General features: G+C 46.7%; 1 protein-coding gene across 2 annotated transcripts; it reads right to left on the bottom strand.

Annotated features, from left to right (window-relative positions):
• Positions 1–751: 751 nt before the first annotated feature.
• On the bottom strand, positions 752–26,435 carry LOC119464802 (zinc metalloproteinase-disintegrin-like brevilysin H2b). 2 transcript variants are annotated; one of them, XM_049655830.1, is made up of 5 exons: positions 26,321–26,435; positions 21,497–21,640; positions 4,738–4,873; positions 2,780–2,986; positions 752–1,193 (listed from the first exon to the last, which is right to left on the bottom strand). In XM_049655830.1, exons 1-5 carry the CDS (start codon positions 26,425–26,427, stop codon positions 1,104–1,106), a joined length of 684 nt encoding a protein of 227 aa, XP_049511787.1. In that variant the 5' UTR covers positions 26,428–26,435; the 3' UTR covers positions 752–1,103. The 2 variants fall into 2 exon arrangements, with proteins under 2 accessions (XP_049511787.1, XP_049511788.1); XM_049655831.1 differs by lacking the exon at positions 21,497–21,640.
• Between the last annotated feature and the right edge of the window lie 688 nt (positions 26,436–27,123).

Below are 27,123 nucleotides of genomic sequence, written 5' to 3'. Positions count from 1 at the left end.
TAAACGTCGCCTCTCCTCACTCCCTCCCGTCCGCCCACGGCCTTTCGCTCGACGGATGAAGTCGCGTTTGCTGTCCACCGTACGTGAGTTCGCTCCCCGTGAAAGCGTGCGAGGGACTCGCACATACATCATTTGGCCAATGATAGTTTTTTTTCTACATCCGGACGCGACAATCGAAGAGTGAGCCCTTAACAGCTTTGCTTTAAAAAAGTGTGAAGCTGAAAATAGAAACCCGACAACTCAATTTTTTAAGGATTTCAATATGGAGAAAGTGACAGTGGGATTGAACTTGCATTCTTTGGAGAAGCGAATACATGTTGAAAAAGGCAGTGACGTGGAATAGTTCGTGTTGTCTAGTAGTCTTTTGAGGAATCCGTAGTGGAACAAACTACTGGATCCATGCATGTAATAATTGATTCATTTTGCACAAAAGGAAGGACGTTGGTGCAGTTGCGTCGGCAGTTAAGTGACAGAAGTGTAGGATAAATATGCAAACATGAAAATTGTTGGTAGGCCAAGTCAAAAACGATACTCTTATATATACTGATGAACATTTAAAGCACACCTTCGATTAATATACTTGATTATTATGCTATTTCGATTGTGCCATTTCACACCACTCAAATGTGTTCAAGTACTGGAAGACATATGGATGTGAACAACTTGAAGAAAGAAAATGACCTAGAGAAATATCTTTTAACTGTCTAGTAATATAATAACATTAAAATATTATTATGAATTTCATGCTTCATCGTTCCAGTTTATTAACAAAAAATAAAAAAAAACATTACATTCAAAACAATAAACTTGCTTAATATGGAGCAAGGCAGTGTGACTTTGTGCTTGTCTTGTTTTCAAGATCACTGTAGCATCCTTCGTCGAGATCTATGTGGGACTGACGTAACACTGTCGAATTATTAGGAAACCTTTTCTTGAAAACGGAATTTTCACCTTCGTAAAGGCAGGATGCGCTGTAATATTTATTGCCCACGTCTCCTATAATAATATTAGATGTGTTGAGAGACAATGTGCATCCTGGCAAATTAAAGAGTGTGTACTGTTCCCGATATAAGTACACAATCCTCGAAGTAAGAAAACAAACATCATGAAATGTTTGCGAACGTCCGGAAAGTGCCATTATCCCACTTTATCGAACTCCAGTTGTGAGTATCGCAAATACCTCTGTTGCATGTCTATGAAGAAAAGAAAGAAAACAAGACATGTTACTGTATGTCGGCAATAAATATATGCCTACACCAGGCTTCTTTTGTTTTCTGCAAAATTGACATCTTCCAATCAGCAGTGAGACTTGGGACGAAACGAGACAATGAGACTTGGAGATGAAATTTCAAATACAAGGAATACAAAAAAGAAATTCGTTAGTTTTGAAGAGATGCGAAAGGCTTAAAATTAAATTTAGGGGAAATACGTGTCAAAACCACAATGTCTATGGGTCTGTTTATAGGCCGTGGGGGATTTCCGATTAATTTTTATCACCTGGGGTTCTTTAATTTCCACCCAATGCACGGTATGAAAGCGTTTTTGCATTTCATACTAATCAAAAGGCTGTTGCCACGGTGGGTATTTGATCGCGCGTGCTCGGGCGTAGTTGCGCAATGTCAAAGCCACTACACTACAAGCCAGTGTTCACTTCGAAAGGTGAACTAAACACGCGTTTAGTAAGAACACCAGCACATCATATCTCCCTCACCTCATACGCTGCATTGTATGTATCTCGTTCTTATTCTCAACGCTGCTGAGAGTACTGCTTTCATTGCTTTCATAGCATTGCTTTCAGAAGAGCATAATTATCTTTTCATTCTCGGCAAAACACACACAGCTAGATATGTGGCACTTACGATACACGGATCTGTCCGATGTGTTAATGGGAAAAGGCTTTCAAAGAGGGTGGTATGGTGGCGCGGATAGCCAGTGCTTCCACCTGCAGGGAAATCTTCCTATACCTTGGGAATTTGGCATCGGTTAGGGAAAAAGATAATTTTGGCCAAATCTGCTGAATTTTCCTCTGAGATATTGAAACAGTGGAACGGATGACGAGATGGCGTGTCTTAATTTTAGTCACCTCAATCTGGCTTTTCATTAGCATGCAAAGAATGATTTCAGTGTTGTGCAGTTCCGTGAACGCATTTCACCAAGTGCGGTTGCCCTGCGCTTTTGAATGAAGCATGGTGACTGGAATCTTGCCGCTAATACCTCTAGCTATGCCCTCGATGTATGTGTACTCCGAATGTCATAGGTAACCAGCACAACAACAAATGCTGGAAAATCAAACAAAGCAGCATGAATGCATCTGGGCGTAAGCGGACACACATAGCTAACACCGAGTTCTACAATGCAAGCGTACTGCTTAACAACCAACTATGCACACATATACTAGAATATACCAGCAACAGCTCATAAGCACAGCAACCTAGGGCGAAATCCGTGTATTTCTACAGGAGCTCTCGAGCTAAAGCTTGCTTTTAGGTTTGCTTGAATATAGAAGTGTGTTCCTTATTACGAAGTATAGTAGTATGCCACTGTTTGGATCCGGAGCTGTCCCTCTGATATCGGCCTAATGTGAAATCATCACGACACATTGTCCATTTCATTGAGCGGAGGTTGAGTGACACTAAGAGGTAGCGTATATATAATTTGACAATGTGGTATTACATGTGCTGATATAAAGCTGTAAAGTATACCGTATATATTCCAAGATACCACTGTATAAAAATGTTGATTCTGCAAGAGGACAGGAGTTATACACGAGGCAATTTACCTTATTCTCGCTGCATGGCATTCCGTCCAGCATGCTGTGTTTTCCACAAAATGTAACTTCTTCGTCGTAGCTATATTCGTCACTTTGTTCAGTAGTAGTCTGTTGAGATTCTATAAGTTCCATCTCGGAACTACTAGAGCTGCCACGATTTCCTATGCCTAATGTCTCATTCCAACAGCAGTTGATGCTACATTCCTGCGCATCCTCCTGTTCAAGAGATGGGAAAACGTGTAATATAGCACATAAATACGCTGTATTACCAAATTTCTCTCGTTCTTAAAACCCCACTAGCTCTCTGGGATCTAACCTTCGAAACTGGTTCTCAATTCTTGACAAAAATATGCAATGAAAAATAGGAACAAAAGTGGGTATATGGTTTTTCATCAATCTAGCACGGGCTTCGTATTTGATCTTTGCTTGAAAGCTTTTGCAACAAAGCTGTATGTGACTCGGATCCCAGGAAGGCTTCGTCTCCGTCGACAGAACTGTCGACAGAAAACCATTTTACGAATTGAAGGTAAAGGTGTCTATCTCCATTGGAATGATACATGCAAGACGCACCCCAGTATTCGTATCAATAAAGAATAACACAAAACGAGCGTCAAAACCTCATGATAGATGATAAGGTACGTTCGAACAATGCGAAGTACATAGCGTCCCGTGCATGCCTTTCCCGGTCAAGATTACGGTTGCAGAAGCTGCAGGTGTCGAGAAGCGGCAACTGTAAAGTACGAAGCAATGAGTGACGTAACTACACTTTCATATATAAAAGAAGAACCCGCCTAGCAACTGATTTTATTTGTGCAACTGACGCTATGGGAAGGCCACGCATAATTAGGACTCCCGAACAGCTGCGTGAACACGATAAGCGGCGATGGGAATAGCAACATCAATCGCCATAACGGCGTCGCGCTCAGGCTAAAGTGTTGTTACAGTGAATTTAATTCTCATGCTGTCAATCAGACCATGCAGTGCATTGCTTAATCGTTCAAGGCTACGTCACAGTTGTCTACGGAACAGGTGATATAATACCTGTGCTGGCCGACCACTTTCACATCATGCATTGGTGCCCAATTTTTTTTCTGATCACACTCTCCGTCTTCAGTAGCTACATGGAGTTCTCCCCTTTGTGTCCTGACTGCGATGGGGTTAGCGATTTTAAAGACATGCTCTGGGAGTGCCCCTTTTTACAGCACCACACGGACCACGTATTGATGGCGGAAGCGTTTTATTCAATGGTCAAGAGCCACGAAAGGATCGATCAACTCCGGACTGTCCATAAGGCCCACGTTGCGGCGGTGAGGCTTGGCCTTCCCGTCCCAACGTGGGAGCGGCCCGCTGTCTTGCCTCTATAAAAATGGGGTGAGGATTCTTCCGGACCTGAATAAATTTTACTACCTACCTACACTCAAAAATATTACGGCCATGTTAACCTCAGTTGTTATTTTAGGTTTCTTTTTTTACAACTATGCGCTATGCTCACGTTTTCTTTCTTCTGTAGAACCTGGTATACACTTTCGCCTGTGCATACACTCTCAAGAAACACATGCTGAGTTTGGCAGTATATGTAAATACACGTTCACTAGTTGTATGATGTTATGAATGTAATAATATTGTTACCATGCCAGCGATATTTTGTCTGCCGCTCACTGAACAAACGGCATATAAAAATATCTCCGCCTGATATTTCTGAAATTTCAATGAAGCATCTAACATTTGACTCCTTGCATGTGTTGTTAATGAGCTGTTCAATCTATAGTTTTATTTCAGGTAACCGTGCTTAAAATGGATGTGTGAAATTGACAACTACTTTCAAAAGAGCATCAAATAACTACAACAGATTAAAGAAAACATTGAAAGAAGGCTCCTTACAAGGATCACCTAGCATTTATGAAGAGGGCGTGCACACAACATACGTGAGTAAGCAGCAGTGATGTTCTACATAACATTCCACTTACTGTGGAGGCCTGTATGTTTTCTGTTTCTGGGTGCATCAACCTACAAAAGTCATCGTGAGTAATGTTTTCTCCAGGATACCCTTCGTTTGTGTAGTTGGCTACTGTGCTGACGTTTATACATGATGGTTCCAGTCGCCTGCAAAAGTGGAGAGCGAAAGTTTCCTAATTATCCGTACCAATTATGACACGAACCATATGCGTAAAAGCCTAAATGAGGGCGCAGTGTGTTGCGGTATCTGGGAGAGGAATACAGATCGCTGCGAGGCGCAGCTGTCGGCACAAGTCAGGCGTCAGGTCGGGAGACGGAGCAGATAGCAGGAAAACCGAGGTTGGCATAACTTCCTGAATGAGGGATATCGCCGGGGCTGGTTGGTCAAGTGGGCGTGGATGGAACGTGGCAGCAGGACTTACAGCCTCGAGCTCGCGGCGAACAATACGTGTGACCATCTCATTGGAAGGGGGTGAAGTGGTAAGGGCGACGCAGGACGACGTCGCAGCCGTGTTAGGGAGCAGTGAGAACTGTGGAATAACGCGGCGGCTCTTGGCGAGCTCAAAGCGGCGGCATTCCTTGATAATGACGTCGGTGGTGGACACATTGTTGAATATCAACAAGTTGAACGCATCGTCCGCGATCCCTTTGAGAACGTGGCCTACCTTGTCAACTTCGACCATGCTGTCGTCGACTTTCCGGCAAAGAGCGAGCACGTCCTGTATGTACGAGACAGGATTGAGTGGAAGACTGCACTCGGGTAGCAAGCTCTTTTCGTGCAGCCAGCTGCCGACCAGTTGGATTTCCAAAAAGGTCGCGGAGCTTCTCCTTGAAAGCGTCTCACCTAGAGATCTCCTCTTCGTGTGTCCGGAACCAGACACGAGGTATTCCGCCCAAGTAGAAGAGGACATTCGCTATATATAGCATTATGGTAGGCTTCCAGTGGTTGTTGCGGCTAACAAGCTCATACATGCCGAGCCAGTCATCAACGTTGACATTATCTTGGCCGGAGAATATGCCAGGATCGCGGGGAGTGGCAACCGTGACGTACGTTGTGGTTGGAGTCGCAGTAGTAGCAGCAGACGAGGTGTCGTCACCGGGAGCCATGGTGGAAAGCTGGACGGTGCGGCTGCTGCGGAGCTCCGTGGCGAGGACGGGGAACGGCACGCTCCACCAAAATGTTACGCGAACGAAGGATTAAGTACTGGAGACTATTTAAAAAATATATATTTACACACGATAGCTGCAGCGCTGGCCAGTTCAGCCGACAGCTCGAGAGCAAAGTGCAGTTCGTCTTCTTCGTCTGGGCGCCCGCGCGCATCGTCCAGAAGAAACACGCAATGTGCTTGTATCAATATTGTTACGGTGAAGGGAAAGAAGAAGGTGACGCGAACGAGAGGAAGACGAAGACTCTGGCCGTTGCCTGAACACCATATTTCTTCGCTTGTAAATATACATTTTCTATTATGTATAAGTCAGGGCGCCTGCAAAAGACGCTGACTGCCTGTCCCGCAATCCCGTGGATCAACCGGACGATACCGATGCAGACTCGGACATCAGTATTCTGTCCCTCTCCGGCTTTCTCCATATTGGCGACGAGCAACGCCAAGCTCCTGTTCTTCGAACACTTATGGAACGCCTAAGCTCCTCGCCTAATGACCCGTCTCTGCGGATGTTCACCTTGCGCGATGGAACTATATACCGTCGTAGTGTTCGTCCTGATGGCCCGGAGCTCCTCCTAGTCGTTCCAAAGCACCTTCGACTGGCCGTGCTCCAGCAACTTCACGACGCTCCTACTGCTGGACATCTGGGCATCACTCATACTTACGACCGCCTGCGGCGCCGCTTCTTCTGGCCCGGCATTTATCGCTCTGTACGCCGTTATGTCACTTCTTGCGGCCTGTGTCAGCGCCGCAAGACGCCTGCTAAGCCTCCTGCTGGTTTGCTTCAACCAATTGCTATCTCTACAGAGCCCTTCTTCCGTATGGGCCTCGACCTCCTTGGCCCATTTCCTATTTCTATGAAAGGAAACAAATGGATTGCTGTAGCAACAGATTATGCCACGATATATGCCATTACACGAGCGATGCCGACCAGCTGCGCTACAGATGTCGCCGACTTCCTACTATACGACGTCATCCTGCACCACGGCGCCCCTCGCCAGTTACTCACGGATCGCGGCCGCTACTTTCTCTCGATGGTCGTCGATGATCTGCTCCGCTCCTGTTCTACAGAACACCAGCTCCCTACCGCATACCAACTTTAAACGAACGGCCTCACCGAACGAATCAACCGCACACTAACTGAAATGCTGGCCCTGTACGTTTCCGACGATCACCGCGACTGGGACGTCGCTTTGCCGTACATCACTTTCGCATACGACTCGCCCCGCCACGATACTGCCGGATTCTCCCCATTTTACCTTTTGTATGGCCGCGACCCCACCTTGCCCGTCGACACGTTGCTACCTTCCGCAGTACAATCATCCAGCACTGGTTACGCTCGCGATGCTATTGCCTTAGCCGCCCAGGCCCGAGAGGTCGCCCGTCATCGCCTCACAGTCTCGCAAGCTTCTCAAAAAGTTGTCGCAGTTTCACCTGAAAGGCGAAGCATCAATTGCGATAGCAAATTTGTAGAGAGCTATACGGAGTAATGATATTAACTTTATCAGCTGTATAAACTTGGACATGCAGCAGCACCGGCAACGCGCAGCACTGTTGTCGACGCCGTCGGCGTTTTGCCCGCGTTCGCTCAAAATGCGTGCGGCGTTGGTGACTGTTGCCGGAGCCTCTGAGATAAATAGGCACTTGGTGCCGCAGCTAAACGTCGCCTCCCTTCCCTCCCCCTCCCCCCCTCCCCCCTCCGCCACGGCCTCTCGAGCGTCGGAAGAAGGCGCGTTTGCTCTACATATATGGTGATTGTAAAGGAGGAAAGAGACGCCTACTTCTGCAGCCCTTAAGGGAGCACGGCGCAGAACGCGCGTTTGTTCTCCGCCGTGCGTTCACTCCCCGTGAAAGCGCGCGCCCCTCGCACCCTTTCACTCGCACATACAGCGTTAGGCGGCGCGCGGCGACGATTTCATCTCCATTGACGTCATATGGAACCTCACGGCGACGGCGGCGACGGCGACGACGACGCCGACGGCAGAAATCTGCTTTTGAGGGTCCATTTAATTGCTATCGCAATAAAACGACGCTACGACCTTCGGCACCGAGACCACCATTTTTCACCTGGTTTCCTTGTCCTTTTTTGGACGCCTTCACGTCGCGTCGGCTTGTCGGAAAAACTATTTTCCCGTTATTCTGGTCCATACGAGATCTTACAAGAACTGTCCGACGTGACATACGAGATCGTCCCAGTCGGTCAGCCTTCAGTGCCTCCCACCGTCACCAGCAATGTGTTCACGTCGCCAGGCTCAAGCCCGATGTCCCCCCGTTAAGCGACGCTCCATAACTTGCACCGGGACGGAGCTAACCCCACCGGGAGGGTGATGTTACGGTGAAGGGAAAGAAGAAGGTGACGCGAACGAGAGGAAGACGAAGACTCTGGCCGTTGCCTGAACGCCATATTTCTTCGCTTGTAAATATACATTCTTCTACACTCGTGGGCCTGCTTTCTTCCTGCAACAATATTGAAGAACCCGTTTAATTTTACCGTTTGCGTCAAGTTGGATTACGTTTATCGTATTGATTATGCCTTTCTCAGTTATTACCAACCAGGCTGCAGCAAAAACCGATAGGGTAAGTTTATTTAGCAGACAAAAACAATTTAAGTTAGCTCTATCGTTGCCGCTGAAATTGTGCTCAATTTCGGTGAATTTATGCTTTCACATTTTATTTCGAGATGTAATAGTCGCAACGTATACCGCGATACACAAAATTATATCTTGATCACTGGTGTTCTTAATGTACGTATAGCAGCAATATTGGATCCAACAGCTTTGGAAAGTTTTTATGTTAAACTTTAAAGAAGCAACATGAATGACAGTAAAATTTGCTATTTTTACTATAAATACTCAGCATAAAAAGTCCTAAATATACAAAATATTCACTTGGTTCCTAGCTCCTAAGATTTGTAAGTCAGATCACGAAAAAAATATGCCTATTTCTTGGCATCAATACTAGCCACAGTAATGTGCATGCTATACAGGAAAGCAAGAGCTTCGCAAAAGTGGAAACGGTTAAGTTCGTATTGTACAGGGAGCATTTCCTTTTACACATTGCAGTAGACGCCTAGTTTGTTTTTTACTGCATTTATTGGGCTCGCGAGGAAATGGTTGCCAGGTGAAGGAGCATGCAGAAGCCACCTCATACTTGATTACTGTGATCGATTGCCTTTTCTGTGCAAGCTAGGTGGTCTAGTGTGCATTCAACTGGCGCTAGAAACTACGCATGATTTGTTCAGTCCCTGTACAGGGCTGTAAAGTACTGTGTAGTATTGCACAGTATTGAAAAGTAATGAATAAGTGCATTAGACCAAGCGGCATTCAGAATGCACGAGATTAGACTACTAGTCAAGCTACGGTTGAAGGTTGGTCTGAAATAGACTGCGTGCCCTTGTTTGAGTGAAACCCCAGACGCCCGAAGAATTTCTCGTAATAAATAGAACATAGGCTGTCGAAGAGTTGATGGTTAAAGGAAACCCATGATGGGGAAAATAATGTAGCACTTGATATTACCCGCACACAATTATCAAAATAGCGCAAAGTTATGAGCATCTACCATGGTGAGAAACATCGCTAAAACAGCCTATATGTGGGATGGGCAAATTGGCAAGTTAAGAGAAACCTCCTGTCGAAATTCTGTCTTTTTAGACTCCCACTTCTACGAAAAATTGCCAAAAATGAGAAATTGTTAAAGCTTAGTCACATTTCAGGTGGTACATTATATTGCTAGTAATATAATTTCTCTGGAAATGTTGAACAATGCGTAAAACCTGTCGATAAAATTTATTTCTGTACGCGCCGTAACGAAAGAGGTTGGAGTAAATCTGCTCAGCGATATCATATTAGCAGTATTGCAAGACTCATAAGTCTTTAGGGCATTTGGGCGATATTGGCGCACAACAGAGCTATTCTTTAGGCCAAGGGAGCATGAAAGTTAGCTCTGACTGCAGTTCAACATTCGCAAATATCTACACACAGGTCATTCGCGCGTGCTAGAACTTTACATTCGTCTTATGTTCGCTTCATATTCTCGAAGATAAAGCTGCCGCCCAATCAAAATATGGAAACAATACATTGTCTTGAGCAGTGCTTCTGCAGGGGCTAGTTAATATAGCATGACTGCATGCTGAACAGTAGCACTGCAAACGTAGTGCACACAGGGATACTAGCACTAGAATGAGAGAAGAACTTGTACCTGTCTAACGTTTCCGCGTAAGAGTGTACTATATTCGCAGCGCAGCCACACATTATAGACCTACGCCTTTTCGACAGCATTTTCGCACTACATAAAATGGTCAGCAGAACTCTGTGCTTTCTTCTGGTACTACTGATTTTTTTCCAGTGGTCATAAACATTGACAGAGGACATCGCCTTTACCCGCCGTGGTTGCTCAGTGGCTATGATATTGGGCTGCTGAGCACGAGGTTGCGGGATCGAGTCCTGGCCACGGCGGCGGCATTTCGATGGGGGCGAAATGCGAAAACACCCATGTGCTTAGATTTAGGTGCACGTTAAAGAACCCCAGGTGGTCCAAATTTGCGGAGTCCCCCATTACGGCGTGCCTTATAATCAGATCGTGGTTTTGGCGCGTAAAACCCTATAATTTCATTATTTATTATTTTTAAATTTAGGACATCGCGTTTAACTCACATTTCTTTGCAGTGCACGAAACATTGTCATTGCTTGCTTCCACATTCTATGTCGTGGCCTCCGAAATGCTTCTGCAGACGCCACTCCTCTTAGTTTGTATAAGCTACAAAACAATGCACAACTTACGAAGTACGAAAGCTGCGCGACAGCGCAGTGCTTAGCGCAGAACATCAAGATTTTAGCCGAAGTTCGCCGCATGGGCATGAGTTCACATTTTGATGGTTGGCTGCAGCGTTTTATTTTTCAACGCCTCGTCAGAGGAGTGAAGCTTGTGTGACGAGGTGACTTTAATGAATATACAAAAGCAACACGTCTAGAGAATGATGACGACGGTTCTTGTTATCACGGAATAAGATGTCGTGACACAGATAAGGATGCATAGACGGCCAAGGGAGAGCCAATTCTTAGGCCTTGGCTTCCGTTGTAGCAAACCTTTTGAACAAACAATATGAAACTATCAGCAATTAAAATTTAAATTGGCCTCTTACAACCACGTTTGAGGCTTTGATAGCATGATAATGTCTACCAAGTTTCAACATGAGTTTACCTATATTTTGAAATGAGCAAGCACATGGTTGTTTCTGTGCAAAAGCTTTGAAATATGCATTTTTATATTGTAACATATTGAGGAATCACTCCTGCCTTATTCAAATTCTAAGAAATATTAGCTTAATCGCCTATATGCTAGATTCAAAAAACTATAGTGGATCGTGATTCTTGCCTTTATGTAAACTCCATGGGACCACTGTTCTGCTTTAACAATGGCTGTTTGATGTTTCCAAGTGTTTCTGTCTTAAGTTCATTTAACGCGTATTCTACAAAATATATAAAATTACCCTTAGCACGTTTACCTCTTTGAGGAGCACATTTCCCTCTTAGAGGGAAATGTGCTCCTCTTTTCCCTCTTAGAGAGAAAATGTGGCCTTTAGGAGTTTGAAGCTGTTGAAACGCACACCAGTCACTTGGAGCGTCATTCGTGGACATGCAAATTGCAGTACCACTTATTGTGGTGATTCACTTTAGTGAAGTAGACACAAATTCGAACTTCCTGTTCCTCTGACTTCACTTTCATTCAATGCTAACGTGTTGCAGTCGAGAGTGATTGTTAGATTAGTACTGCCGAATTTTTTTATTACCCCTTTAAGCAACTTCCCGTTGTCATGAGCTACGCCCAAGCTCCATAAGAAAGGTACTGAGCACTGGAGAGGTGTCGAGCCATAACTCAATAGACGTCTTGTTTAAGAGTGATAATTGAAAAGGCCGCCCGAATTCCAACAACTTTCACTTAGTAACGTCGTAAGAGTACCCCCTTTTAATTATAAGCGTATTTACGGCGCTTATTTGTAACTTCCATGCTGCGTGAAAGCACTGCTTTAGTCTGGAACAAGAGACTGCTGTAATCAAGCAATGACGTTAGGAGTAAATGCCGTAAATACGCATGTTATTATCAGGCGTACACTGTCAACGTTGCTAACAGAAAGTTAATGAAATCCTAGCGGCCTTCAGAAATACAATTTTCGAAACTGTCGCAAATTCAGTTATGCTGGAGCACTGCGCTGAAGTTTGACATAGTCGGATGGGAATGTTGAAAATTCCTGGACAGTATAAATATTTTTTTTGTCTTTGTGGCTTCCATATGAAAAGGAATGGTGGACAACAGGCTGCTTTCTACAACTTGAAAACCGCAATGAGCGCCTTGCTCGGATATAGTATGAACATGTGAACTTCACAGATACATCAACCAAAGAAAATTAACACAACATTCACTTGAATCAATGAGGAAGGTAAGGAATAGAAAAGTTCAGGCTAAATGTCGTTCGTGGTTTCACATCGGTGATATTTGTATTTTGATTACATTGTTTTTCGTTTTGTACTGGTAAATTCTTTCGAATATTTTTTTCTTTTTATCCTTTTCTCTCTTGCAATGTCAATATTTCTTGGTCACTAAAATATGTACGTGCTGATACTAAACAATCTGTTCTGTACTTGTTCTATATATTAACGAGCATACGAGAAGCAGTTGTAAAGAAGAGGAGGACGAAGTGCTTCTAGGCTGGATTGCGCGGTCACCATCATCCATCTCCTGCCCTTCATAACCTACGCATACAACACGGCGAAACATGAAACCACGAACTACAGCCCATTTTATCTCCTCTATGCAAGGTTACCGCGCAGCCCTCTCGATACTTTCTTAAACTTTATTCTGCACGACGACGATTCTGTGTCAAAGACTGTGTGCCTCGCTGAAGAAGCCCGCCGAATAGCCCGTCTTCGTACTTTGTCCTCGCAACACCGTTAAAAGGACCGTTACGACGAGCGTCATGGGCCTGTTTCGTTCGCCAAAGGCGACTTGGTGCTTCTTTGGACACCGCAACGCAGGCGGGCCTTGTGTCAAAAGTTCCTGTCCCACTATTCCGGCCCATACGTTGTCCTGGAGCATTTGAGTGAACTTTGTTATGTAATAGCTCGCCTCCTGGGCAATGGCCGGCGATCAAGTGACTCATGTTGCTCACCTGAAACGTTGTTACCCTACTGAGGCCTCCTAACTCGCCCTACGGGCTTCGTCTGCTTGTGGGGGGAATGTACCGAAGATACGAGAAGCAGTTGGAAAGAAGAGGACGACCAAGTGCTTCTAGGCCGGATTGCGCGGTCACCATCATCCATCTCCTGTAAATAAAGTCATTTCTGCACAATTCTCCGGAACGATATATTTGTCAATATATATCGCCCACCATGCAAGAGCTGCTTGGCGTGGCCATCTGTTCGTGTTAACAAATAAAATGATGATAGATTCTTCGGTGTCAACTATCACATTATCAACTTCATAGCAAGTAAGTATATTTACCCCCTGCCTTAAAACAGCTGTACGCTTGACCTCCTCTCCAGCGCTCAGTACCTTTTATCATTAGAACTTGGGCGTAGCTGATTACAACGGGAAGTTGCTTAAAGGGATAATAAAAAAATTCGGCAGTACCCATCTCACGATCACTGTCGACTACAACGCGTTATCACTGAATGAAAGTGAAGTCACAGGAACAGGAAGAGTGAAGAAAGAAATTATGCAGAAACAAGCAAACCTAAAATTTCAGTCAGGGTTCTTGCTTCCTGACCCCCTGAATTTCTCATGTATCATATGTAATCGTGCAATGACCGCAGGCTTTTTCCCGACATTTGGGGTGAAAATCAGGGTTGCAGCCATTACACGGAGAAAAAGACACTTTTTTTCGTAAATAATATTGATGGTACTTGCCTTTATTGAACTATAATACTAGCTTGTACTGACTTTGGCTATTCGTGACTATTCGCGTAGCGCGTCACGTGGCAGCTGCAACAAATGGTGGCGCTCCACAGACCAGTGACGGCAGCGTCACTGGTTAGGAAGGCAGCATGACCCAGATTGTAATGGTGTTTTGGTGAAATAGCCTGAGATAGTGGTGTGTAATGTTTTTGAAAGAGTAAACGCGAAGGTTTATAGCGATTTAAGCCATTTTTTCGTGCACATTTTTCATTTGTTCAACACAAAATTTAACTGCACTGCTCGCGTTCTTTCTTCAGATGGTGCAGTGCAGTGCAGTTTTTCGGATTTGCTGCTGCCTCTCTCTACCAGTAGTCCTCCAGTATTCCTCCCCAGTGATACGCATTTAGTGCGAATAGTATTCGTCCGGAACTTCACTCAGTTTGTGGAGTGTTTCTAGCCACTGCCTTCCCATATCCAGTGACTCAAGTTGTGTAGTAGGTTAGTCCTCGTAGATCGGAAAACATGGACCAGTAGCTATGTGGCTTAGGGGACAAATTGTCACTCACTACTCTTTGGCCTAGTAGACAACTTAGAACACTGCGTGTGCACTACTGGGTATGTGTCCGAAAAGGCAAATTTGGTGCTGCATATGTGACTAGGCCATGCACATTTGCCATTCTTGGCCAGTCCCCCGAATGACCATGGGGGGGGGGGGGGGAGAGTCGCCACTGATCGCGAGCGACGACGGACACTCTTCGCATGGGCTGCGCTGATTTCTTGGGTTCACCCAGGATAGTGAGATCCCAGCGTACTTTCATCGAGTTCGCCGGCTTCCTAGCGACGAGAGGAATCTATAGAAACCAACCAGAAGTACGTACGACGACGAGTGACCTCTTTAGGCCAACTTTTTTCCACGACCACGCCGGATGCCTTGCTAGGCCTACCGCACCGCGCCGAAGAATACGGAGTTCCGCGCTGCAGCTGCGCGCCCGCCAGCTACGACACGCCGTCAAACAAGCCCGCGCACCGTAATTAACCACGAAGGTCGCCGTAGAGGGCATCCCAATTTCTCGGGAAGAAAGATCAGTCAGTGATTGGTTGAATAATGCTCCGGGTATCGCGAACAACACCAGGACCAGCCATACCCGATCTCCCCGGAGACAAAGCGGGACCGGATCAACCGCTCGAAAACAACAAATGTCAGGCCTCGGGTGTACCTGCAAGGAAGATGGCAGCTGAAACAACGCCTCGGCGGCGAGGACGCTTACTGCGCAAGAATTCTATAGTTAGAACCAGCCTCGCTTACCCAGCAACGCTCTCAAGCTGATTGTGCACCCACGCGGCGGACTGCTACTCTCCAACATTTAGATCTACAAACTACTGGAAGCGATCTGCATGGTTTCTCGCTTCAGTAGGGACGCCATGCGTCATGCAGACTTAATATAAGCTAACTTGATTCAGAACACCTTCGCATGCTGCACCCCAGATGTCGAAAGAGCTGAACGGGTCCTACGACTCCGAGCGATCACCATCGATAACAAGGAGCACGAGGTCTCCATCTATAGTTCTCGATACGATAGCTCGGGCCGCCGTATATTTGCAGCGTCGATCTTTGACTGGACCGAGATACAATTCGAACAGAATTACAAGATAACCGCAACTCACCCATTGTGGACTTTCGGCGGCTCCGGAACACCACCACAGTACTCATGACGTTCGCTCAGCCCCAAATGCCGATCTAGGGCGGTATTCTGTAAGAGTATACCTAGCAAACTGTCCATTTCGGCTGTCGCTGATTGGCTGGTGCTTGACGTGCAGAAAAGAGACTAGCTGGCACCTTCCTGCACGTCAAGCAGCTGCCAATCAGCGACAGCCGAAATGGACAGTCCACTAAGTAGACTTACAGAATACCACCCCTGGTCTACTTCTGCAATAGTCGACACAGATGTAACTTATTCAAGAATAAAGCACGTAGTGTGCTATCACTGTGACGATCTGGGTCATCGAGCTGATGTCTGCGCTAGCCCAACTACCAAATGCAGAGGCTGCGGGCTATCAAATCCGCTAAACGACCAAACGTGCAAACCAACCTGTCACCTGTGCGGCAAGGCACATTTCGGGGGCGATAGTTGCTGCAAGGAAATCTACAGGACCCCCTACATAGTCAAGCGCCGACAGTGAGAGAATTACTGACAAGCCGAGACAGACTCAAGACCCAAGAACCTGCCAAGCAGGTCACGCTTGAGCACACCAGCCGATGGGACTGTCATCGCTCCTGCAGCCGGCAGTGGCAGTCCCGGGACCGCTCGCGCTCATTTCCATCACTCGAGTCTACCACTTACAGGAGGCGGCCTAGGACTCCCTCCCGCAGCAGACACAGGTCACCTGCAGTCATCCAGGAGCCGTGAGCCTTTTCTCCTCCTCCGCGGCAGCCACCTGGGCCGCCGCCATCTCCGCCCATCGAACAAGAACATCAACGACCAGTGAGTAGGCAGGAAGGGACTCCCAGTACTCCAGACACACACAAAGCGATTGTAGAAAAGACAGCAGTCATCCACTAACACATACTCCGAGTAGAGGCTCTCGAAAAACAAACAGCTTCACACACCCCGTTTCCGCCCGCTCCGCGGGTCCCAAATACGGCGGCGCCTATGGAAATCACACCCTCCAGTGGACCCACACATAAACGCAAAGCCCTGGCCGAAACAGACTCCACGGTGGAGGATTGGCAGGCATGTCTCGACAGACTCGAGCAAAAATACGAACTCAGTCACACTTAAATCAGAGCTTTAGAAACACACATCGAACGTTCACTCCACACAAACGGCTCACAGATCGCCCAACAAATTGAGACCCTGTGTAAAAGCGTATAAGCCCAAGGAAAACCCCCAGCGATCGCTGAAATCACGGCCTCTATGCCCGTATTCCTTCCAACCCCAGAACGTTCCCAGCGCAATTATGGCAATCAGCTAGGGGAACACCACCATCTGGCTGTGGAACTGTCGCGGGTTCGCACGTAAGCGTCCGGTCCTCCAACCGTTCCTCACCGCGAATGATCGCCCCGAACCGAAAACCCTCCAAGAAGATGGCAAGAACGCGCAACTTGCGGCTTTCAGTACACACTTATCGGAGCGAGTAAAGCCTCAAGTAGACACTCTCGTCAAACGTAATCTCACTGTCCTCCAACACAATTTGGACCCTACTTTCCTCAAACACGTATTCTTAGAAATATTACCTTGATCCTCGTGCAAACGTCGCACTAGTCCGTTTGTGCTTAATGTTGACAGTCCTCCCCACCCGGGCTCATAAAGATGTTTTCGGTCAACTTTTCCTCAAAGCCCAGCAGCTAGCGCAAGGGCAGCCCATCCTCATCATCGGTGACTTCAACACCCATTACCGCGCTTGGGGCTACCACTACGACTCGGCTGAAGACAGATGCCTCTGAAATGACTGGCATACGCACCAACTCATTCTCATCATGGACGTCGCTTACCCAGTAGACTAGGATCAGGTCTACACCAAGATACAACCCCGGATCTCGCCTTTACGAGCCCTGGCGTTGAAGGTACTTGGTGTCACGCTCACGAAAACTTTGAAAACAATCACTTTATGCTCGAGATCGTGATACAAGAGCCCACGAGGCAACGTACGAGGCCGACTGAGGTGATTGACTGGGACTCCTTTTGCATGCACAGGAAAGGGCAGGCCACATCTCCCGCCATCACCGACATGAAATTATGGAGAACCGAAATCGTCAAACAAGTGGCTTAGGTCCCGCAAACCGTCGACTTAGAGGACACAGTCCCACACTGCGACCTTTACTACGCCCATCTCTGGGAAACGCAAGAAGTCGCTCGAAGCTCTTCTCGCCACTCGAGAACGGGACCGCGATATCCGCAGTCGGCTGACACGCACCCACACCAACATCAAAAACCATGCAATCGAACTCACCCGCAAGAGCTGGCGCCACATTTTTGACCACATTAGCAAGACTCCTAACGCTCGTAACACGTGGAACCTTCTCCTACATCTACTGGACCCCGCTGGAGGCAATCTCCGAGTACTCTAACAGCTTGAGCGAATCTTCCATCAGTATCCTGGCACGCCATATGAGCTCAAACAAGACCTCACTGACACCTACATGCACCCCGAACCGGCAACCAGCCTCCCTCCTATCAGGGCTCGGCCAACCCAGGCCTAGACGCCCCAATCAGTTTAGCGGAGGACCGTGCAGAATTCAGTCGCCCCAAGACCAACTTGGCAGCCGGCCCCGACCGCATTTCTATCATGATGCTTAGGAACCTAGATGCCGCCTCTATTCACGCCCTCACCGACTACCTTCAAGAGTGTTGGGCCAGCGGTACTATCCCGCAGGAATGGAAGTGCGCCAAGCTAGTCGTTACCCCCAAGCCGAGAACATCACCCACCTTAGCCAGCCTCCAACCCATCTCTATTACGTCCTGCGTTGGGAAGTTAACGGAACACGTTATGCAGAGTCCTTCGCTACCTCGAAGACAACGACCTCCTACCAGACACGATGTTGGGCTTCCGTTCTAACTTACCAGCCCCGGATATTATGCTCCTTCTCCATCACCAGGTCTTCATGCGTCGCACACTAGACACGAAAATATCGTCGGCCTCGATGTTGCCAAGGCCTTCGCCAACAGCCTCCATGAAGTAATTATTCAACAACTAGACTCTCGGCGTCGAACATCGCACGTATGCGTACGTCCGAGACTTCCTCGTCGACTGCAAGATACAACTCAGCGCCGGCACGGGACGTCCCTCCACCATCTCTACTGGCAACCGCGACACGCCACAAGGCTCCCTGATGTCGCCGCTGCTTCTGGCTGACATCCCCCATCTACACCGCAGCCTTTATGATGACGAGCTCGCTCTTTGGATCACACACAGCAGTGACGGCCAGATCGAAGAGACTCTCCAGACCGCCATCGATTGGGTCGGAGACTACCTCGATACAGTTGGCCTCAGCTGTTCGGCGACTAAGTCAGAGTATATCATAATCCCGTCGCCTGGACGACGCTCACCAAAGGTACTTCATAAGATCAACCTCCAAGCGTAAGGCAAACCCCATCCCTCGTACAGCTAGACCACATCAGGGTTCTGGGCCTACACCTACATGCAAACGGCAGCAACAATATGTCGCTCCAACGCATCGACCAGTCGGTGGTACAGATCGGAAGCCTTCTCAAGCGAGTCTCCAACAAGCACCGATGTATGCGAGAGTCCAACCTCCGGCGCCTAGTCCAAGCTTTCATCTGCTCCGACATCACCTACGTCTCACCAGCGCCGAAAGCGAACGGCTAGAGGCGTCACTTCGCAAAGAATACAAGACTGCCCTGGGTCTTCCCATGTTCACATCTACTCGCAAGCTTATGGCTAGCGGCATCTACAACACCATGAGCGAACTGATCGAAGCTACCTTCACTGCCAAATACGAGCGGCTTTCACTCACACACGCTGACCGAGCGATACTGCAGCAAGTTGGGATCTTATGAACGAGGGCAGCCCCCAATTATATTGACCTTACACCGCAATATCGTTAAAATCTCCGCATCCCTCCAATTCTCAAACGGACGCATCCGGAGCACCACGCCGAGGGACGGGCCGGCCGTGACGACTCTTACGACCCCTCGGGACCAGCGATCGTGGCGGAAGTCCTCGCCCAGCACCGTAGCTGGAACACAGCCTGCAGCATTCGCAACGCAGAAACAGTCAACCTTAGCAGAGGAGGTTGGTATTGCACTTGCGCTAACATATCCTATTACCAAGGTCTGCATCAGTGATTCTCAGCAGGTGATCCGCAACTACGATGCCGGCCGTATCTCTCGCCAGGCATCACACATTTTACTTTCTACTTCCCCCTCTTCCTTATCCCCTTTACTCCTGTGGGCTCCAGCCAATGAATCGCTCAGCGGAAACGCCCAGGTGCATACACTTGGCCGAGATCTTAGCTGCCGAGCCGAACGTAGGATCCACCGCCCCGCTTCCCTTCACTCCACTATCTTGCACGAACTCTACTCACCACTTACACGGACATCCTCCATTACTACCGACTCGGAAGATGCATATACCCTTCCGCGCACCACAATCTAACAAGTCGCCAGGCGGTCCAATGGCGTAAACTACACACAGGCGACTTCTAGCAGGCCCTCTTATAGAGTAAAATCTTTCCGCAACAAATAGAGCCTAGGTGCAAGCACTGATGAGCTCTGGCCACTCCTATACACATGGCGTGGACTTGCACAGACTACAACTCAGAGAACGCAAACACCCCAGAGTCATGGGAGTCGCTTCTACGTGCCTCCGAGCCAGCACACCAACGCCGGCTCATCCGGCGTGCGGTGGAGGCCACGACATCCCAGAGGACCCCCGCCGACCTCTTCTAAGCCAGCGCAACCGGTCCTCCGACTGGTCCCCTCTTCTTGGGCAAAAAAAAAGAATTGAACACCACCACCGAATGAACTTGCCAAGATTACAGAATGAGTGACGCCTTACATATGTAAAGCGATAGCACCCCATCTTCAGTAAACAACTCAGCATCGTTCGCGGGCGCTTGATGGACTGTCATTCGAATGAAGCTGCAGCCATTATAATAGGAATAATGAAGGTTGCTACAGAGTTTCAACACTGGTGCAGTGCTTACAAAAGATACACCCTGTCGTGGTGTCAATGCTCATTGCAATTGTCATCCCGATAACCCCTTCATGAGTCTGCTTATGTGCCCGTAGGGCTTTGTTAACGCGTTCCACGAAGATAAGGAGTAGAAATAAAAAAATTCTGCATAGTAGTCCATGTGCTATACAAAGTATATCACCAATTACACACCAATGAGAAGAAATATGGGTAATCGCAACAACGCAACGAATCAACTGCAAAAGATGGATGCGCCGCCAATTTTTTAGACGTTTCCTTCAGGCGTTGTCATCTTCTTATGAAGTGAATTTTGTTATGTGATTACGTTGCGTGGAGTGGCCTATACTTTACAAAACCGCCTCGTCAGGGTTTTCTAAATGTCCTTCTCTGGAACGCTGTTTAATGATCGGCAAAAAGTCGTTTTTGAGATACCGAATTGAAAACGAACCTTATAGCTCCAGAAGCGAATCAAATCCAATTAAAATACGTTTTGAAAAGATTCAAATAAGCAACAGATGTCTTAAATTTTATTGTAATACAATGTTTGGATCATATTAATAAATTGTTTTTCAAATTTGTCACATATAATTGCACGCTATAAAGCCTAGCCGAATTAAAGCACGAGTGCAGCATTGGGAATAGATAAAATGTTCCCATACCGACGCCTCTTGGTGGAGTCTGCGAATAGTCACGGTTTCGCCGGTAAAGTAAGACTCACTGACAAATGTAGCCTGCTTCACAATATAAGTTATATCTTATGCCTACTATGCCCATGGGATGAAATTTGTCGTATGGGTGCTGCAATTGTTTGATTATACACACATGGCAATTACAATATATTAAAACGATTCAAACAGTATTTGTATTTAGAATTGGCGACCATTCGAATCGAACGCAGATTTTAACCGTAGATAAGTCGATTCATCATTCGACACTTTCAAAAATACTAAATACATGCAATTTTTGTTCACTTCTAGTAAGACTTTACAGTTTTCAATATGAACACCGACATTGTTACATTTATACTAGTATGCGTAGTTGAATTGCAAAAAAGTATTACCTTACTAAAGTACGTATTTGTCGTTGGCTGCACTCCGACAGTCTTGATTTATTTCGCATGCCTTTATCTATGTTAGTCATTAAGTTTCCATATCTAGCAGGACAGTCCTTGGCACCTTCACAGCTGTCATGATCGGAGCCCAGACTGAAAAAAAAAGTATTCTATGAAAGCAAACGACACATTACCTAGCGTCATAAAGCGGTACAGAAAACCACAAATTAGCTTGCAGTAGAATGAAGGTCTGATTCTAAAAAGCGAATATTATCATGTAATGTTCATTCATATACTGAACAATTCAGTGTCACTGTAGAACTTTGCTCTCACGTTTTGCGGTCAGCCAACAATGCTCTCGTGTTAGCACACCATGTCCGCGTTCTGAACGTCGTGACTAGGTCGAATACACGGGCGCCTCGTATGAGCTTCTAAGCACATTCATTTGTGTTTGCGGCATTTTATAGAAGTTATACCTCGCTACCGCGACCACATATGGGGAATCTAAAGTCACGTGCATAAAAGGTGCAAGTCTGAAGCACGGTTGACTGCTTCGACGACCGCTGACTTTTTGCTTTCATGGCTACATAGCATTATTTTAGCAAAAAGGAAACAATTTCACAAAATAAACTACATGCAGTATATTCGCAGTCCAAATTTTTTGCTACGTGACATCTGGTGGAGCTTCTGTTTGTCTGTACTCTCTCGAAGATTCAGGTTTATATCCCATGTAACGTCTGTGCCGTAGGCGTAGGGGAAAATACCACGAAAACGCGGAAATTGTCGGCAATTCTAGAAACAGCCGGTGTAATTTGGAGCCATGAATACCACCAAATGGAGCGGTAATACCAGTAAGACGATCCCAATAAGCAGTGCGGCTACGTCAGCTGCTGTTGTACTCCAACAGCCATGAGCACTTTCGACATACGCTGATCCATCTATTAAGACATCGATGAATAATTGGAGCACTACGAAAAAGTCGCGGCATGCAGTAGGTTTTCTGACGAACAAGTGTTGCGAAGAAACGCTTCATCCTCATAGACTCCGCAAAAGCTCGGTACGGAAACAAGGAAGTCGCTTTAACATGACATATCTTCAGGACCAGGCTATCCACGATGTTTACGGGCTCTCTCCGAGAGAAATGCACTCCGACTGCAAACACACTAAACATTTCTGAAGGACTCCATCAACGCGTTCGTGGAGCAAATACTGAGGCTCCTCTGCTATGGCGATGCCACCATGAACGAGGAAAAGAAGTGGCAATACCTTATTCGCGATGTGAAGGAACAACCTTCTACCGGTCTCGTATTCAGCCTATGGAATGCAGTAGCCGCAATTGTAACTGAACGAGCCATCATCAAGAAGGTGTTGGACTCGAGAGCGAGGCAAAACAACCGTAATTTACAAGCTTCCAAGCCTAGCGACATTGGAAGATAGCAACAGTGATGTCGACGTCGTACGAGAATCAAGTCGCGATGCCATTCACGAGTGTGCTTTCATTGTTGATTGGAGAGTGCAAGGTACCTACCATCGAAGCGACTCCACACCTGGTACATTATCCGATGTAGTCCATAGAAAGTGACATATATAAAAAAAAGCCGGCAGATCCCACGCCCTATGGGAATTGATGTTATGCGAAGCAGTGTACGGGGACCCGCCTACCAAGCTAACAAAACGACCATGAGATGCAGACGGCTGTTTCATTACCTACATGACACTCATGTCATGACACTCATATTACGAGTACTCAGAAGTCCCTTTAGTAGGAAGAGGCCTAATTCGTGCTGCAGTGGACACAAATAGGCTGATGATGATGATGATGAAGAGACCTTAAGGCGAAAGCCTTAGTGATGCTCATGGCTATGACTTCGACCATCAACCTTTAGCCTTTTCCTTCACTTAGTACCCCATCCGAACCCACTCCAATGTTTTTTGAGGGTTAATCTTTTTTTCGCAAAGTGATTACCATTTTTGCGGCGTTATAGTCTTGACCATGAGTTCTACCACCATCCTTTTGTGGTTTCTTTACTTTGTACCCAGATACTTCGTACCCACGTCCGAAACCATTTCATACACAGAAACCCTTGAAGTGCAATATTTATTTTCTTTGAAAGTATTTAATTTCATTACTGCATGAACGAATTCCCTCCTGCCTGGGCCACATGTTGGCCTGCAGTATTCTGTAAACAAAAAAGTGGTTTTTTAGTGTTAATCTTTTTTCGCTGAGTCGTAGTTTTTTTACGGAGTCATGATTATGACTGTGACTTCTACCATCATCCTTTAGTGTTTCCTTCACTTGTACCCACGTCCAAACCCATTTCAGCGGTTTTTTAGTGTTAATCTTTTTTCGCTGGGTAATTGTCATTTTAGGCAGCTGTTTCATAAACTACATGACACCCATGTCGTGACATTCATGTCAAGACCTATCATTTATGTTCGTCATACACTCTTGTCACACTATGCCAATTTTGGTACATACCAAGTTAACGAAACGGCCATGAGAGCACCAAGACGTAGGCGGCTAGATAGATAGATAGACAGACAGATATATAGATAGAAAGATAGATAGATAGATAGATAGATAGATTGATAGATAAATAATGACAAAGTGGCAAATGTTCACCAAGAAATGCTTGGCATTTAAAATGTCCGACGATTGCAAAACCCACTAATCCGAAATTTGAGCGCAGCTGTATACGTGTTTTCATTTCGCGAGATATTGCGGCAAAGAATGTGAGACCGAAATCACCGCACCGATAGGCAGTGGGTCAGTGCCGTCATAGCCTTCGCAGAGGGAGGGGCAGTATGGGAGAGCAGGCATGATGAGCAGCTCGGAGCCAGCAGTGGAAGCAGTCGACAACGACGACGACGAACGCATGAGCAGTGGCACGAGCTCGATCGCGTGGTTATGCAGTAGGACGCCGACGTTCATCCCAGGAACGGACGCTGCGCTCTAAAAGTCAAGAGGGTGAACCAGGCTGCGACTGGTTTCCTACCCTAAAGTGAGGAAAAGGGAAGCGGGCTGAAAAATACAGTAAAAAGGGCAAAGAACAGATAACCAAACAATGAGCACGTCCATTCAGTCAATAAGTCAAGAGCGTTCACCGCGCAAATGAAAGCTTTGATGGAGCTGATGGAGCTCAGACATGTTCAGAAAGTGCTGCAGTGCTTTTGCGGCTCACAGCATGGATGGCGGTGGAGGCCATGGTTCAAGTGTTTTGTCCTATATGAACGATTTATCGTCCAGCTAGCTTAATTTGGAATGTAATGTCTGTATTTTATAGTTAAAAGAGGCACAGTATATGTTGTACCGTAATCACAACGGCTGCACAAGGCGCTGTTCATCACACCAATACGGAAACAATACGGAAACAGTAGGCGTTCGCAAAAGCAACCTTCTACTACAACGAACGCAGTACACTTGCATCGCATCGAGATTGACTAGGCGGCAGCTGAAGGCGCAAAGAAGGGTGATAATCACAGTAGCGAATTGGCACACTCCGGTGAATCGCAATGTTCTAAATCACTTGGACGAGCAAGTAGACATTTACGAACTGCTTCAAAATGGCAGGCAGGACTCCTTGGGTGGAGTGCACTGCTTAATTGGCTCTATGTTGCCGACGATGTCGCAATGGCCCGAAAGCCACTGAAAATAGATTGTTCGCTTTTCCGAAAATGCGCTGGTGATATTCTCTGATTTCGGATACCAGTTGTTCTTGATGACCATGAAGTAAACTTGGGGATAGAGCTTGGAAGGCCACTTTTGAGTCACTGAATATGGTGAACTGGTTAGGTAGTCGTTTTTTTATTGCGATAAAGACTGGCCGTCAAGGCATAATTCTTGATATGTATATGTGTGTTATATGTGTGCTGTGAGGCCTGTGCTGTGTATGAATTGAAGCAGTGCTTTGTGGAATCTGTTATCATGTATCCAGCGGTCATAGCTGGTTGTCACACTGTAGCGGAGGCCGGCTTGCGTTTTTATGCATGTATTCAACAGTGGCTCTGAGAATGTGAAGTTCAATCCCGTTGATGTTGTGGGCGGGAGCACGTAACTCTAATCGACGCTGATCTTCGCGGGAGGGCCTCCGCACCAGACGAGCTGTGTGCCGTAACCGCGACAAACTTTCAGACAATGACAGTACGCCTGATATAAGCGCTATAAGGTAAGTTGTTTCGGAGCCAACCGCGGCCAAATCTGAGGGTCATCAGTGACGCTCGTAGCAGTTCACTGCCTGAAATATAATCACTAGTAGCGCAAATTATGAACGCTGCCACCGTCGTTCGCCGTCAAGTGCCTCTTGTGGAGTCCCACCCCAATAACTAGAATCGTGATGCTTATACTTCGAAGCGACTACACCGCATTCAACTATACCGCTGTATTGCTAGTGATCTGTCTTGCGATGCAAGACCGACTTTAGGCATACGCCACATCGATGCCCTCACGTTCATCGTGGTTGGCCCTACAGTCGAATGGGTCTGCATACTTTAGAATCCGTGACCCTATCTCAGCACAGTGCATTGAAAAAACTGAGGTTTACATACTTATTATGTCCAATTGAGTGCGATGTGTGCTTGTCTTCCTTTTAATGCTCCGTTTTTTCATAGCTTCGCACTAGCATAAGGCACTGGTTACATCATCTATGTAGTCATGATCCAGGAAAATATGTGTACCTGATAAGCTGGACGCCATACCAGAGTTCAGCCCGTTAATGAACGTAAGAATTGACGTGTCCTAAGCATAAGTTAGACAAAAGAAATATACATGTGCTTGTAAAGTTTCTTCGAGAAAAATTTTTGCATGCAACTAAGTGATTTTTTTAAGGTGCTTACGAATGCCCAAGTTCATGTGCCATCGTTACAAGTCCCTTATATGTGTGCGGATCGTCTTCTCCAATAGCGACGTTCTCCTCCGTGCAAATTCCAGCTTTTTCAGCCATACCTGAAATGGCAAATATATTACATGAATGGCTATTGTTACCCAGAATATGAAGAAACGGGTTTTTACAACAAGAGAAGCAAAATATAGCGTGATATTTTTGTGGGTTACGTCCGTATTGGAGCGTTTTAAAAAGCACATGTGTTTTTAGTTTGGCTTCTAGTCTGGCTGCAGGGGACCTGATTTCTCTGGGATTGCTCCCAGAATAGTTGTGCCAGACGATGTCCTGGCATCAACAGTGAAACCCACGTGAGTTTATGCAACACCTCAGGTGGGCAGGAATGGCCACTGATCGTGTTCCAGTAAGCCAACGTCATCACCGCTGCAGGGTTCACCATTTCAGAGTCTGCTTCGAGGTGATGGGTTGGCCGCATAGACCGCAGGGACGCGCCTCGGGTCAGACATGGGTTGTTCGCTTCCCCAAGGGTGAAGCTGACCCGAATGTTCGGGCGCATCCACGACACCATGCAACCTTCCTAAGCCCCTGACGCAGCAGCACCATCAGTGCTACCACTTGCAATTTCGGGCGGCCCAACGTCTTTTTTTTAATAGGCCGTCCTCCACAGCTCTAGGCAGACCAGGCCCAGTTCTGCTTACCTGTGGCACATCCCACTGCACCGGAATTACAAGAGGGGGTGGACAGCCCGCGCTGGTTTTGCCGGGTGCCTATTAGTTTTTGAGTACAAACGTTTTCCCC

This window comes from Dermacentor silvarum, chromosome 9 (genome assembly GCF_013339745.2).
Source record: "Dermacentor silvarum isolate Dsil-2018 chromosome 9, BIME_Dsil_1.4, whole genome shotgun sequence".
Taxonomy (NCBI): Eukaryota; Metazoa; Arthropoda; class Arachnida; order Ixodida; family Ixodidae; genus Dermacentor; species Dermacentor silvarum.
Note: the sequence above shows the minus strand (reverse complement) of the source record. Positions and strands in the feature narration are given on the sequence as shown.